Consider the following 16897-nt stretch of genomic DNA (forward strand, 5'->3'; position numbering starts at 1 on the left):
CACGCGGGCCAGAGGCCCCAGCACCGTTGGCCCCAGCGCAGACGCGAACCCGCGCTCTCTCTCCAGAGGCGAAGCTCGGAGGTACTGGAGTGGGGCTCCGGGAGTCTGGCTTTATTTTCCTCCTGTTGTGCCAGGGGGCCTGAGAGTGAACCCTGGGACTCTAGTTGTTTATGAAAATGGGAGGATCTGTCTTATATATTTACATGGATAATTTTTTATTTCGGATTACTTGGCTGTGCTCCCCTCCTCCTTGCGAAGAAGTTGTTTTCTGCTGGTGGGTTGTTGTAACTCAATCATGTGTGTGTGTGTGTGTGTGTGTGTGTGTGTGTGTGTCTGGAAGTTGGTGGGGGCGGCAGGGAGTTGCGGGAGACAGATGAACCATCCCACTCTGGCGTCTGCTCTGGCCCGCGAGTAGGATGCGTGGAGGTGTTTACTCCGGAGATAGTTTTGTTAAAGTCATAAAAGTTTTGCTAGTGTGTTTCTGTTTGCCATCATCTGCCTGGCTGAGGCAGAACTGCCGAGGCTGCTGCTGCTGCGCGGGGAAGGATCTCCGGCAGCGAGACTGGAGAGATTGGGAAGGTCGAGCTGTGTGCGTGGACACTGCGCGCAGAGCGCGCAGTCTTTTGCTCGTTTGTGCGGGCTGCAGCCGCACATTGGCACTGGAGGAACTGGGGTCAGTAGAGTGATGGCCACCAGTCCGCATGAATTGGGGTAAGTGGAAATTGTGGCGAGCCGTCCTCCCCAAGCCTCTGACACACTAGTGGTTGTAAAATCAACCAGGCTTAAAGTTTTGACAGAACTGCCAGAGGCTGCGGGTCAATGGGGTGGCTGCGTGTCTAGGGAGAGGGCGCTGGCGGCACAGAGGGTGCGGGTCAGGGTCACCCACTTGCGAGTGCGTGGGGAAGTCTATTTGGGGAGAATGCTTTACATATAGCCCGAGGAGATGCGTGTTGAGACCGAGCTGCGGGGGTTCTCAGTCTGGCGTGGACTGTGTGTCCTGAATGAGTGTAAGTGTGCGCTGTGTGCGCGCGTGCGAGTGTGCGCCTGGGGAGGCGTGTCGGCGCCTGAGCCAGTAGGGTGTGCAGGGTGGAAGAGGCCACAGAGGTGCCGCCTGCCTATTTGTGCAGCCAGGAGACCTTGGAAGGGACAGAGAAAGGTAACGCGAGGCCAAAGTGTTGGGAAGTCAGAGTAGTTTCTGCATAGGATTAAGTATTAAGGGCTTTAAAATAACTAAACCCATTGCCCTGAGTGACTGAGGACTGGAAGTGAGGGTTTGAGGAGTTCTCAGGAGAACTGCACGGGAGGGCGTTTGGGAGGTCTAAGAGATGTGTAATACGTGTGAGTGCAGGACTTCGGAGACAGACACAGGTTGGAGCTATGAATTTGAGATTTTCAGGGTGCTGCTGTCCACAGTCCAGGGACTGGCTGGTTTCAGAGGTGTTCAGGCTCCCTGGTGTGTGTGCCTGGGAAGACACTCATCTTTTCTCGCACATATGGGATATTGTGGCAGCTCAGGTTCTGTTTCCTGAGCAACTGGTGTTCCAGGCTGGTTTCCACCTGAATCACCCTAGAAGTATCTTTTTTCTGATGATAAATGTTGAAACATTTCCAGAAATTAAAATGCTGGATAGAAACAAAATTGGTGCAGCAGACAGGATTGTTAGTGATTGGGAGCTCTTTTTCCTTTTGAGAAAAGCAAAGCTTAGTGTTCTCAGATTACATTTCAAGGAGTCTTCAGTTATTTACAGCTTCCCTTTAGATGGGCCTTTGGATGGAGCTGGAAGGATGTGTTTTGGCCTAGAGACCTTTGGAAGACATCATGTGTAGCTTAAAGGGGTTATCCCATCTGTCATCATCTTCTTCCACCCTTGTAAACTTTTGTTTTGCATTAATCTAAGGAAAGTTGGTGAGTCAACATTTAGCTTTTTTGTTGTTGTTGTTGTTGGAGTAAATATATCACAGTGAAATTATAGTTGTGGTCTCCTGAAGGCCATGCAAACCAACACTTAATGGGCAAAGGTGTGAAATGAAAGTCTATAAATGCAATGACAAAGTGACGAGATGAATGCATTCTTTTTTCAAAATGAACATAACTGTGCTCACAAAAATTTATTCTAGCCAGGGTTGGGCCCATGTTTTTTATTATTAGTTTTTAAACAGCAGACTCCACATCATAAACCACTTTAAAATGGATACTAGAGGCCTATGCTATCTCTGGCGCCTGCTTAAACAGATGTTTACAGTGCTTGGTAACCTATGGGATTGTCATGCTGAGTATCTTGTTAGCTCAGGACATAATGTTTATAGCATAATTTAATAAATGGAGCCACAGTTGCAGCGTGCTTCTTCCAAGTGCATGAAGCAAATCTTGCATCAGGGAAACAAATTCTGCAGTTGGTCCAACTTGGCTAGCCTTCTTTGGCTGTCTCCTGGTAAGCACTGTTAATGTAAAGATAAATGTGAGTAACACAGTGAGAAAGTGGGACAGTAAATTGTTTAGCTTAGTGAAAAAAAGCATGGATTATGCTTTTTAAATCTGCTAACCTGAAGATTACACTTCTCAGGTCATACCACTGGTAAATTGCACAACTATGGGAATTTGGTTTGCTTTTAAAGAACAATTTTTAAAAAGTATGTCAATAATGCAAATAACTTATATTTCTTAATGTGTTTACATGTGTCCATACAAGCCAATACTTTTTCTTCTTTAAAAAGAACCCTATAATTTCTGTCGTAATGATTTAAATGTTATGAGCATTCAAATCACCTAATCACCTTTTCAATCTTCAATGGATAAGAATCAAAGTCTGGTAAGACTGGAGTCATCCCTCAGCCAATTGTGTAAACAAGACAGTACAGAATGTCTTTCTGGCAAGTAATGTTTTTCAACCTGAAACAGATAATATAAATAATATGTCCCATAAAAGAATTACTTAGGATGATAATTACTTTAGAGGTAATTATCTGGTGCATGAACCTCCATCTGTGAAAATGGTCTAGTCTATCTCTTCTTGGAAATAATCAGTTGGAAATCTCCCTTTTTCATTGTTCAGTCCATTCTAGGAAAGATTGATTTCTAGAAAGTTCTGCCTTATACTGAATCAACATTTTCTTCCATCCACTTGCCTGTCCTTCAGGAGCTGACCACAATGCATCTAGGCTCTTTTCCCTGTGTTTACCATACTTGAAAACAAACATTATGCTCCTTGCTGAATCCCCTTTTGCCTACTCTTGTAGCAGTTTTTCACCCACTGTAGGGTTCCACCCTCCTCTGCCTTGAACCATGTGCACTTGATTCTACATTCTCATTGTATTAGTCTGTTCTCATGCTGCTAATAAAGACATACGTGAGACTGTGTAATTTATAAAGAAAAAGAGGTTTAATGGACTCACGGTTCCACATGGTTGGGGAGGCCTCACAATCATTTCAGAAGGTGAAGGGGGAGCAAAGGCATGTCTTACATGACAGCAGGCAAGAAAGCAAGTGCTTTCTATAAAGGGAACTGCCCTTTACAGAACCATCAGATCTCACTAAACTTATTCACTATCATGAGAAAAACATGGGAAAAACCCACTTCCATGATTTAATTAACTCCTACTGGGTCCCTTCCACCACATATGGGAATTATGGGAACTACAGCTGAAGATGACATTTGGGTGGAGACAAAGCCAAACCATATCGTTTCACTCCTACCCCCTCCTAAATCTCATGTTCTCACATTTCAAAAGCAATCATGCTTTCCCAACAGTGCCCCAAAGTCTTAACTCATTTCAGCATTGGCTCAAAAATCCACAGTCCAAAGTCTCACCTGAACCAAGGCAAGTATCTTCCGCCTATGAGCCAGTAAAATCAAAAGCAAGTTAGTTACTTTCTAAATACAATGGAGGTACAGGCATTGTGTAAATATGCCCATTCCAAATGGGAGAAATTGGCCAAAACAGAGGGGCTATAGGTGCAAGTCCAAAGTCTAATAGGGCAGTCATCAAACCTTAAAGTTCCGAAATGATCTCCTTTGACTTCATATCTCACATCCAGGTCACACCGATGCAAAATGTGGGCTTCCATGACCTTGCGTAGCTCCGCCCCTGTGGCTTTGCAGGGTACGACTCCTCTCCTGGCTGTTTTCATAGCTGGCGTTGACTGTGGCTTTTCCAGGCACATGGTGCTAGCTGTTAGTGGATCTACCATTCTGGGGGTTGGAGGATGGTGGCCCTCTTCTCATAGCTCTACTAGGCAGTAACCCAGTGGGGACTCTGTGTAGAGGATCCAACTCCACATTTCTTTTCCGCATTGCCCTAGCAGGGGTTCTTTATGAGGGCTCTGCCCCTGCAGCACAACTCTGCCTGGACATGCAGGCATTTCCATACATCCTCTGAAATCTAGGTGCAAGTTCCCAAACCTCTATTCTTGTCTTCTGTGCACCTGCAGGACCAACACCACGTGGAAGCTGCCAAGACTTCAGGCTTTCACCCTCTTCAGTCGTGGCCTGAACTGTACCTTGGCCCCTTTTAGACATGGCTGGAGGGGCTGGGACACAGGGCACCAAGTCCCTAGGCTGCACCTAACAGGCCCAGAAAGCCATGTTTCCCTCCTAGGCCTCCGGACCTGTGATGGGAGGCGCTGCCATAAAGACCTCTGACATGTTCTGGAGACATTTTCCCTATTGTCTTGGTGACCAACATTTGACTTTTCATTACTTATGCAAATTTCTGCAGCAGTCTTGAATTTCTCCCCAGAAAATGGATTTTTCTTTTCTATGGCATCATCAGCCTGCAAATTTTCCAAACTTTTATGCTCTTTTCACCTCATGAATGCTTTGCTGCTTAGAAATTTCTTCTGCCAGATACCCTAAATAATCTCTCTCAAGTTTAAAGTTCCACAGATCTCTAGGGCAGGGGCAAAATGCCTCCAGTCTCTTTGCTAAAGCATTAACAAGAGTCACCTTTGCTCTAGTTCCCAAGAAGTTCCTCACCTTGATCTGAGACCACATCAGCCTGGACTTTATTGTCCATATCACTATAAGCATTTTGGTCAAAGCCATTCAACAAGTCTCTAGGAAGTTCCAAACTTTCCACATCTTCCTGTTTTCTGAGCCATTCAAGTCTCTACAAAGTTCCAAACTTTCCCACATTTTCCTGTCTTCTTTTGGGCTCTCCAAACTGTTCAAACCTCTGCCTGTTACCCAGTTCTAAAGTTGCTTCCACATTTTGGGGTATCTTCACAGCAGCACCCACTCTACCATTACCAATTTACTGTATTAGCCCATTCTCATGCTTCTAATAAAGACATACCCAAGACTGGGTAATTTATAAAGAAAATTAGGTTTAATGGACTCACAGTTCCACATGGCTGGGAGGCCTCTCAATCAGGGCAGAAGGTGAACGAGGAATAACGTACTCTCACATGGCGGCAGACGATAAAGCATGTGCCAGGGAACTACCCTTTATAAAACCATCACATCTCATGAGACTTAATCACTATGGCAAGAACAGCACGGGAAAAACTCGCCCTCATGATTCAATTACCTCCCACTGGGTTCCTCCCATGACACATGGGGATTATGGGAGCCACAATTCAAGATGAGATTGGGGTGGGGACACAGCAAAACTGTATCACTGACCATCCCTCCTAAGGTGTGTTTTCTAAACTGAAGATTTAGAATTCATAGTTCTGAACTTTCTATATCTATTAAGACAGTTTAATATTAATGAAATTCTTTAGCCATTTCATTACACTCTTGATTAATTTCATACCTATAAACAAAATAACTTGTTCTTTTCAGATTATTAATCATCCATAGTCAAAGCATTTTTGTAATAGCTTCAAAACATTTTTTGATGCCTGAATGTACTATAAATTTATGGAAAGTATAATACTGTGTGGGTAAATAAAATTCTATATACAGTGCAAATAGAGCCTTAATTTCTCCCTATCAGGGAATATTAACCCCAAAATACCAGAAGTAGAATGTTCCAGAGATAAACAAGTTGAAGCTACATGTTATAGACAGGTAGGGACTATGATGTATTTTTTTCATAGGCCTCATTGTGTCTGCTTCCGTGAACATGAGTCAGTACTAGCAATCAGGCATGTATTGAAGGCTTGTTCTGCCGAAGTCCCAGAGAGTATGCCATCTGGCCTTAAATGAAGTGAAAGTACATCAAATAAAGATACTTCCTTGGGCAACTGGGATTTAAGATGTATATGCAGGACGTGACTAAGTCAACCATCTACTTTTTCTCAGGAGGTAAATGGCTTGCCAATGCCACAGGAAAGTCTAAAGTGTTCACACTCCATAAGCATGTCCCATGTCCTGTTGTGTGTCTGGACAGGAGCTGGACAAAGGCCCTGTTACTACTCCTAGCTTACCAAGTCTTAGCTGCCTTGGAGGAAGACAGGGAATCTGGCTCATCCAGAGGAGAGGCCTGAACTGTGCATTGGGCACCTACCTAGTGTGACTGATTTCTCTTTTATGTATCTGTCTTGGGCTTCCAGCTAAATTGTGAATTCACCTTGCCACCAAGCTAAGAATCTGCCACAGCATTGTTTTCCTGCACACACACACACACACACACACAAACATTTATGGTGGATGATGAAGACAACGTCAGTTTTTCAGCAAGTCTGAATGTGAAACAAATGACTGTGTTTCTTGGTGTGGTGGGGTGGGAGGATGAGAGAGAGGAAACCAACCTGTGATACAAACTGACATCTGAGCCTACCAAAAGCCCTTTGAGAGACCTTTGATCAAGACAAAGGGATAATCATAGCCTTGTGCACTTAGATAAAATTGTCCATGCTATTCCTGTGTGTGTGTGCGTGTGTGTGTTTGTGTGTGTTTGAATGTGTGTGTTTCTTCACTTTACCCCAGCATTATAGTCTCAATTCATATACATTTGCTTTTTTCTTTGTTCTATTCTGATATAAAGGGAAGAAATAATCAATTATTCATTTCCTTTTTTTAACATTTCAAAAATTTATTTCACTATTCCCCACCTCCCAGTCCTCACCCCCCAAAATTACAATTACGACAGACCCATTGGCAAGTACTTGGACATGCAATTTTCAAACCAAAGGTTTACTTTGCTATAAGAAACATCTAAGTTAGGATGTTATAATATGAAATAATAGCAAATTAGATGTCAAGAAACCTGGGTCCTCTCCAAGCTCTGCCTTTAATGGGCTTTGCATTTTTTGGTGAACTATTTAACCTTCCTGGGCTTCATATTTCTTATATGTTGAAAACAAACAAGCAAAAAGGAGGAGTAAACAAAATGACCCCTTAGAATTCTCTTCAGGGCTATGGTTTGAATGCATTTAATTATCGAATTTCTCTCTTCTTTTAAATGTAAACATCAAGAAAATGTTTGCCTATTTTATTCTCTCATCATTAATTTTTAATCAATTAAATAAAATAGATAAAAATTTTATCAAAACCATGTTTCTTGCTTTCATTCTAAAACAATGCAAATCACCACTATCTGATTCAGAAAGTCTTTCTGAAATAGTGTTTTTTTCTTTTGTTGTTGTTTTTTCTTTATGCTAAAGAAAATTCATTGATGAGTACCAAGTTCTTAAAAGAAGGATGGAAAAGTCATTGTTGTTTAGTCTGAACTTCTTTCTTCAGTGCGTCCTCCTACCTCTTAAATAGGCAAATAAAGCCTTAGGCCAGGCACTAATTTTACTTAGTAATGATTCATAAGAAGGTAGTGATTTTGTCAGAAATTGCTGGGCTGCATGCTTTTAATCAGCGTCTAAACTTACCTTCAAATACTCCATTCCAAAATCAGCAGATAATTTCTTCTAGAGAGTCTTTCAAACTCTAGTGTCAAACAGATGTGTTTACTGTTTTGATTAGGGCTTATTTCTTTTGTTGTTGATAAGACTTCAGCCAGTTTTCTTTAGACTAATATTATTATATTCCCAATGAATTATACTCTTAGGTTGTGAATTTGTTTAAAGATAAATCTATCTCCAGCTGGTTGGCTTCTAAGTAAAAAGGGTATCCTAGGGAAGAAGTGCACTTCACAGGGATTCAGTACAGGTGTAGAGAATTCCCTCATAGAGAATTGGAACACATTAAGAGTTTGCAAATTGAAAAGGTACCTTTATGTGCTTATCCATGGTGGACAACCTGTGTCCTAGGGAAGAAGTGCATTTCACAGGGATTCAGCACAGGTGTAGAGAATTCCCTGATAGGGAACTGGAACACATCAAGATTTTGCAAACTGAACAGGTACTTTTATGTACTTATCCATGGTTGACAACCTACTGTGCTAGACATTTGCTGTAGTAACTCCTTGATTTTTTCCTCAGTTGTTTATAAAATTAAACATTTGAAGTAGACTATTGAAAACTCTTAAAAGAGGCCTCTCCTGTATTCCTTTAGAATACAGTATATTAAACAAGAGATTAAGTCCAAAGAAAAATCCTTATTCTTTTCTTGCTTTAAAAAATGCACTTTATTGTATTAAGCATTATATCTATCTTTTAAAACTTTGAATTGCCATATCAATGAAAGTAGAGTGTTATCATTACAAAACAGAATCGCAGACAGTGCTTATTGAAAGAAAAGATGCATAATTGATGCTGTAAATGCTCATCTTGAATTTGATGATGGCTGGTGAGAAACCTCAGTCGGACATTCAATTTTGATTGCCATTGGTAAGAAAGGCAGCCTTTGTTCTTTGTCATTATGTGGTACATGATCCTAATTCACCCTATCAGCTGCTTCTCTGCACACTTTCAAGCTATGTGATTGTTATACTAGAAAGCATCTAAATTGGCCAAACTAATGAAGACTAATCTGACAAAGCGCGTGTGAATGACAAATTGTGAAAAGACCCTGAAAATAGAGCCTCTTCAGTAGCTTCTTCCCCTAGGGGTAGAAGATACCAGAATCCCTTGGCAAGATGAAATAGATAAAGGAACGACATCATTTTTATACCCAGCAAATCAGAAATATTAAAGAAAGAGAAGCAAGAATGAAGAACTACTACTTTCATAGTTCATTCTTTCAATGTGGCACCTTATTTCCCATAGAGACACTGGTGAAACCATGCTTTACTTTGCCATAGAATAGATGTTCAGTAAATATTTTGTAGGTGGCCTTAATATGTAGTAAAACAGAGAGAAATATGGAAGCATTGACAAGAAGTTTGCGGATAATTTGAGGGCAAAAGGATGTGGATAGGATCAGGTTCATAATGCAAATTTGCTATTATTCTCCTTAGATTAATGATGTCACCCAAACTTCATGACCTGCTTTTCAAGGTGTATGCTGTTCACAGCCTTGGAAACATTCAGAAGTTTTTAATACTTGGAGCAAGATGGATGTATGTTTCACATTTTATCTAGGACTTAGTAGGATTTGGGAGACATATCTACTTTGCCAGATCTTAGTACACTTATTATGGAGCATGACATTTTAATTCTCTTTGCTTTTGTCCTATAAAGTTTAGTGGGGTTTTTTTTTGTTTTTTTTTTGTTTGTTTGTTTGTTTTGAGACAGAGTCTCGCTCTGTCGCCCAGGCTGGAGTGCAGTGGCCGGATCTCAGCTCACTGCAAGCTCCGCCTCCCGGGTTTACGCTATTCTCCTGCCTCAGCCTCCTGAGTAGCTGGGACTACAGGCACCCGCCACCTCGCCCGGCTAGTTTTTTGTATTTTTTAGTAGAGACAGGGTTTCACCGTGTTAGACAGGATGGTCTTGATCTCCTGACCTCGTGATCCGCCCGTCTCGGCCTCCCAAAGTGCTGGGATTACAGGCTTGAGCCACCGCGCCCGGCAAAGTTTAGTGTTTTAATTTATTTTTCTCAGTGCATATAGGGAGAGAATTATTTATATAATCTGAAAAGTACTTTGAAAACTACTTGGGAAGAGATGTTGAATAAATAAGCTTTTTTTCTTTTTTTTAATTAGCCTACAGGATGTAAGTCTGGCCAGGCTAGTGGTATTTTTGGTATCATTGTGAAAAATCAAAAACAGAACATGTATTTATCAATCCATTAGTGTGTTCCCAGGAATGTGCTAGACACTAGGGAATATAAAAGTAGTATAAAACATGACTCTTGACTTTAGGACCAAGCATTAAAGCCAGAAGGCAACACTATTAATGTAAATTCATGGTGTGATTATGGAACAGTTTATGACTGTACAACTTAATGAAAAGTTCATTACAGACTAAAAATACTACGTTTATTTAGAGAGAAGGAAAATCTGTTCAGATTGAAGAATTTGAAGAGTGGCCTTCATGGGCAACATGGCTCCTGAGTCAGGACTTAAGATATGGTATTTTTTTTTTTTTTTTTGATAGGTTAGTAGGGTTGGAGAGGTTTCATGCAAGGGGTTAGGAACTGAGGACCAGGAGGCGTATCTTGAGCTCACTGGGGTTACTGGTAACAGGGAGCAGGCAGAGAGTACCAGGCTGTAGATTTGTTATCCATTGGAAGCTCTTCCCAATGCTTATTATGGTTGCTGCATATAGGCTCATCCCTTGGGTAGGGCCATTGGAACGGCCACCCTGAGCCTATTGCTTATTGGATAGTGGTGGCTCCTGTGTGGTATTTCAGACATTTCTCTTTTCTGAACATTATGTAAATTCAATCGTAAAACTACTTTCTTAAACAATGTTCCAAGAGGCCTATTAAAGATGCCAATGATATGACTTCCATTCAAGAATACGATCTTGAATGGGCTTTACAATGACAGAGCTGACCTGAGATTACCTCCTCTACTCCTGCTCTCAAGCCATATGCTGATGCTGACTGTCATGGTCCAATAGAGCCATAAGGCCTCATAGAACTTGAGATCATCTACCAGTGGCTCTCAACCAAGCCGCTGCCTTTCTGCTAGGTAGTGCATAGGGACATTGGGAAATACAGTTATTACAAGAACTGGAAAGAGTTGTAGGCTTTTGGTGCCTGAAGTCAGAAATGCTAAATTTCTGTGATGCCAGGGGCAGTCCTATATAAGAAATTATGCCTCCTCAAATGCCAGTAGATCTTTATTGAAATATTTCAGTCTCATGTCCTCACTTTATTTATAGGTGAGGAAATGGGAGGCCCTGAGAAGTGACACAACTTTCTTCTAGGATTAAACTTCACAGTGTCAGTGACAGATTTATAACTCAATTCTTTTCGTTTTCTTTCAAGAGCTCTTGTTGCAGCACCACAGTCCCTCCTATTAACATGGGCTATAACTATGGAATAGCATATTGTTTATCTCTTTCATTTTTATGGAAGGATGATAGTTAGCTGTGTTAACTATCTGAATGGGTGGAATGTGCATAGAGATAACTGGTACTTCACCAGCAGTTCTTTCCCCTGGGAACACACACAGATTCACCTGTAAATTGGGGTTGGTAGACGCCTGTTGAGATGTCAACCACAGCCAAAGCTTACGGATAGGCTGACTTTCTGGAAAGGGCATGGAGTAGGCTTTGGATTCACACAAATCTGCTTGTCTGACAGGATTTGAATACAACCCTTCTTATCTTTACTATCTTTGTGACTCTCAACCAATTAAACTCTCTGAGCTTTATCTGCAAAAAAACAGGTGATGATTCTTATTTCACCAGGAATGAGTCAAAACAGTGCCTGGCACATACTGGGCACTGCAGATATAGAGAATTCCCTACAGTATCTTTTTGAGAGTAAAGACTTGAAACCTTCACTTATAAAAGACCCTCCTGATAACAGTTGCTATTTTTTTCTCCTTCTTTCCCCAAACAACCAAGGGCTTTAATGAGTCCCTGAAGCGTTTATTTTGTTTAAACTGTTGAGATTTCCCTCCTTCCGAAGAGTCCTGCTGGCCAGAGATGAGTTTCTTTTGACTTCTCTGTCAATGTGCCTGTATTATTGTCATATAGTAAAAATGGAAGATTTATCTAGATGGTTATTAGCAGGTTATGAAACTTAGATTTTAAAGTCAATAATAAAAGCCATTCCTGGGTAGAGATGTTTTTTCAGAGAGATTTCTACCTTGCCAGCGATGAGAGAGCCTCCTTAGGTGAGGTGAATACTTTTGGCAAGTTAAGGGATAACACAATATAATTTATTTAAGTAAGTTTTTTATTTGGGACTAATTTCAGGTTTGCAGAAAAGTTGCAAAAATTGTAGAGGTCCTGTATATTCCTCACCTAGTTTCCCATGTTAACATCCATAATCATGATGTATTTGTCAAAACTAAGAAACCAACATTAGTACAATGCTATTAACTAAAATCCAGACTTCATCCTAACTCCCCCAGGGCTTCCACTCACATCTATTTTTCTGTTCCAGGATTCAATCCATAAGAGTGCACTGCTTTTGATTTTATGATTTTTAAATACTGTGCATATACTTTTTTTATTTGGGCCCTCTCACGTGTTAAACTAACTGGCCTTTGTAACCAGATAGCAAGTTCTATAACAGAAAATACAATGATGTTGAATCCAACATCATGCTGGACACAAAGTGTGTTCTCTAAACTAATTAAATTTATCACAGCAACAAGAAGAACAAAATTTTACTCAGTGTACATATGTGTAGCTGAGTCCTCATTGGTAAGTTAAGAGGTACTCATAAGAGTGAGATGACTTGGAAGAAATTTGATTTTGAATGTGTGCCCTGAACATTGGTGTAAAGCAGGACCCCCTAAATCAACATTAACTGAGTCTGTACAATGTTCCTAGCATAGTGTGTGCGTATCACACTTACTCCTGACAACTGTCAGGCACATAGCCTTGAGTAACTTAGCTGAGGAAATGAGACCACGGGAAGTTAAATTACTTGCCCAGGGATTCACAGCTAGTGACAAAACTGAGATTAAAACATGTTTTTCTGGCTTCAGAACCTACACTCCTAATGTGGTATTCACTTACTCCCACACTTCTTCACTTGCTTAACCCCTATTCTTGTGTCCTTTTTCTAGGTATACAGAATTTGAAAACTCTATATTGTCAAACTGCAGCCAACCTGGATGCACAGTATATACTTTTTTGTGAGCTGGATTAAGTTTCAGCCTTGAATTTGTGGATTATTTTCAAAACCTACCTAACATCTGTAAAACATGTTATTTTTTAACATGTAGATATCCACATAAATTGACCACAAAGCTCTTCAGAAGGTCCCATAATCCAATAATAAATAAAATTTTGATACATGGCTAATAACAGGCACAGACGCATCTCCAAAGGGCAGCACATTGATATTGTGTAATAATTTAAAGTATTTTATTATTGTATAATGTGCCTGAGTTTTGGATAGTTGACCTTCATTTCTCAGTCTTTACATAGTTACTGCTTTTTTAAGCGTTACATGAGGGATGTGGAATATTCAGTGAAACATTTGACTAATCTTTATATTTTGAGTGGCCCAACTGAAAATTACCCTTGGTTGCCTTGGAACACTGGACATGATGTTCAAAAGTAGAAATTCTTGCAAATTATTTGAGCTTTGGCTCTGGGAAGATAAACAACATGAATAACTAGGTTAACCGGAGCTGAAATTTCTCTAACCTATAATTCTAAATTCAGCAAAGAATGGGCTTTAGGGTTTTTTGTTTATTTTTGCTTTGATTACAAGTTGTTGGAAGCCTAGAGTTAGTATCTAATAACACAACCTATGTAAAACACAAATTATTGGCTCAGAATGATATCTAATTTCTAAGAAGATACAAGAAGGCAATCATGTAAAAACGTGCTTTTCTTCATAGAAGGAATAAGCTGGGATTGGCCAAAAGGTGATCCCTTTAGAGTCTAATGTTTAGAGCATTGCATATTCTTAAAGAAGATATATTACCTTTTAGAACATATGTAAGAAACCATTTTCTTTGCTTATATGGCTACATAAAGTTGTCATGGTTTTAAACCGTGACCTTAGATCCCTTATAGAAGTAATTACAGGCACAGTCTGTGAATGAAGATTTGCAAACTATGCTTCACCAAGCCTTAGGGACTATTGGATGTCCAGAGGACAGAGCCATGTTGGAGGTCTTATGGGCCTTCAGTCCTGCAAAGCAGTGTGCTTTCATGTTTTATATGCAGCAGTTCTGAGAAAATTTAAGTTGACAAAACAGGCTCTCTTCTTATTATTTTTATTTATCTGTTTATTTTGAGATGGAGTATTACTCTGTCGCCAGTCTGGAGTGCAGTGGCATGATCTTGGCTCACTGCGACCTCTGCCTCCCGGGTTCAAGCGATTCTCCTGCCTCTGCCTCCGGAGTAGGTGGAACTACAGGTGCAGGCCACCATGCCCAGCTAATTTTTGTATTTTTAGTAGATACAGAGTTTCACCATGTTGGCCAGGATGTCTCGATCTCTTGACCTCGTGATCCGCCAGCCTCAGCCTGCCAAAGTGCTGGGATTACAGGCGTGAGCCACGGCACCTGGCGCACCAGCCTATTTTTATTTTTTAAAGACCTGAGTGCAGTGGTGCAATCTTGGCTCATTGCAACCTCCACCTCCTGGGCTTAAGTGATCTTCCTACCTCAGCCTCCCAATTAGCTGGGACTACAGGTGCATGCCACCACACCCAACTAATTTTTGTATATATATATATAGAGAGAGAGACAGGGTTTAGCCAGGTTGCCCAGGCTGATCTTGAAGTCCTGAGCTCAAGTGATCTGCCCAAGTTCTGGGATTACAGGTGTGAGGCACCGTGAAGAGCCATCCTCTCTTCTAAAAAAAAAATTAAAAAAGGAAACAAAAATGCTTAAGCCTGGTATATATTTTCTTATATTGCATAAGCTACTTTTCTGACTGCCTCTCTTTAGAAATTCCTCTGATTTCTAGAGAAAAAAATCACACTAGCTTTCCAGTTTCTAAATTCAGGCTTACTTTTGTAACTGCTAGATTATAAACTCTTAGAGGGCAAAGGGCTTTGTATTCTCTAGTTGTGGACACTCAGTTAGTTTGCTTAAGCAGTTACTTCTGTGTAAGCAACATTAATGAAGTGCTTACTATGATCAAGGGCTATACCAAATCCTTTTTTATATTATTTAATCCCACACAAAACCCATGATAGACCTAATTCTACGCTTGGTGAAACTATGATGTAGGGAGCTTAAATAATTTGTTCAAGGACCCACAGCTGGTAAGTCGCACAGTGTATTCAAACCCAGATCTTCCTAATTGCAAATGTGTCCAACTCCCATACTTCTAACCACTGCCTATGTGGTGGTTCTTTGATACTCCTCCGTCTAAGAAGTGGAGTTTAATTCCCCACCTCCATTGAATGTGGGCCGAACTCAGGTTACTCATTTCTGTTAAATGGAGTAAAGTGGAAGTGAAAATGTGTGGCTTTAGCGACTAGGTCATTCAGAGTCATTCAAAGTGGTTTCTGTCTTGGTTGTTCTGTCTCATACCTATTGGGCATTTAATCTGGGGAAAAACAACTGCCATGTTTTGAGCTGTTCTATGGAGAGGCTAAGATGAAAAGGTACTGTGGATCCAACAGGCAGTTTCAAATGAGGACCTGAGGCCCTCAGACCAACAGCCAGTGTGAAACTGAAGCCTCTTGACCACAGCCTCCATGAGAGTAAAAGAATCTTGACCCCCTAGTGAACCATAGCCTCCATGAGAGTAAGCTTCAAGATGGAGCCTTGACACCTAGTGGAGCCTCCAGATGACTGCAGTCTTCCACCAACAGCTTGATTCATGAAAGACCATCAGCCAGAGCCATCCAGCTAAGCTGCTTCTAGGCCCCTACTCCTAGAAAATAACTATTTGTTGTTTTGACTGCCAAGTGTTTGGTTAATTTGTTATGCAGCAATAGATAAGTAATGCAGCCTAACACTGTCCTTATCATTTTTTTAAAAAGAAATTGTTTTAATTTTACTAAATCACAAATTTTAAAGCATTGATACAGCAAGGAGAAACTTTCCAGAAAAAAATGCTGCCAAATTTAAGTAGTAAAATATTAATGTCCAAAAAACATAATAGTTACAATGACATCTAGGATTGAGGATTTTGTAAGTCATAGGTCAGCTGCTTAAAAAATTCATAATTTTAAAAGGAAGGATATTAATAATAACTGCATTATTGAACATAGATAGCATTTTGAACTTTTAAGAAATCCTCATGGGAAAACTCAGGAAATATTCTGTTTGGTAAGTTATCACTCATAATCTTAAATTGTTAGGCGCATGTTTGCACTTTCCATGATTGAAAGAGGAATGTAAAGCAAAGTTGAATTTTAGCCTCTTCCCTAGTGATTTTACTCAGCTTTTCAAAGGGGTCCTAAAAGCTCAGAGGTCAAGTCATTTCTTGGTTTCCTCTGCCTGACAAATTGCGTTAACTCTGCCTTATAACCACTTGCAGTTTAATAAATGACTTGGACTTTGATTAATATCTTTAGTGCTTAAGCCCAAGAATTTGTATAAGACTTTGGGACATAGTACTGTAAATTTATCTAAAGATGGACACTGGAAAGTAGAAGGAGATATATTAGTGTTGGTTTGGGTACATGTCTAGGTACTGAATTTGGATCATCATAAGTCCTTACAGAAGATACTTGTTGATTTGTCTTTTAAAAAAATGTGAAAGTGATTTTTTAATATATTTACAAAGTGATTTAAGTGATTTAAGGAATTCATTCATGAAGTGGATATGGCTAGTTCTTGTTTAGTATTCAGAATGACTGTGAAATAGAAATGCTGATTTTCCTTGCCCAGATTGTAGAACACAGATCAAACCCTCCTAGTCCTTCCCTCAAATGTTTTTTCTCCATGCAGCTTACACCCTGAATTCTCAAAACATTTGTTATATTGAACTGGACTGGATAGTATATGCCTGACCCTGATTCATGGGATTATGATGCAAGGGAATATAAAGATGAATATTGATAGCCTGAGTGTGAAAATTCATCATTACTCTCATCTTCATTCATTAATTCATTTGTTCATTAACTCATAAACAGAC

At 40.3% G+C, this 16897-nt stretch overlaps 1 protein-coding gene across 2 annotated transcripts in view; it reads left to right on the top strand.

Annotated features, from left to right (window-relative positions):
* The first annotated feature begins 6 nt into the window (after positions 1-6).
* Positions 7-16897, top strand: part of GHR (growth hormone receptor) — a 339415-nt gene continuing 322524 nt past the window's right edge. The window contains exon 1 of one of the 2 annotated variants that reach the window (XM_011954467.1): positions 7-81. Coding sequence is in view for 1 of the 2 variants with exons in the window: in XM_011954466.1 (XP_011809856.1) it covers positions 702-711 (10 nt within the window). In the remaining variant the exon portion in view is untranslated. Of the gene's footprint in view, positions 82-564; positions 712-16897 lie in introns of those variants that run through there. The other variant, XM_011954466.1, reaches the window with a different exon arrangement.

This window comes from Colobus angolensis, unplaced genomic scaffold (genome assembly GCF_000951035.1).
Source record: "Colobus angolensis palliatus isolate OR3802 unplaced genomic scaffold, Cang.pa_1.0 Scaffold383, whole genome shotgun sequence".
Taxonomy (NCBI): domain Eukaryota; kingdom Metazoa; phylum Chordata; class Mammalia; order Primates; family Cercopithecidae; genus Colobus; species Colobus angolensis.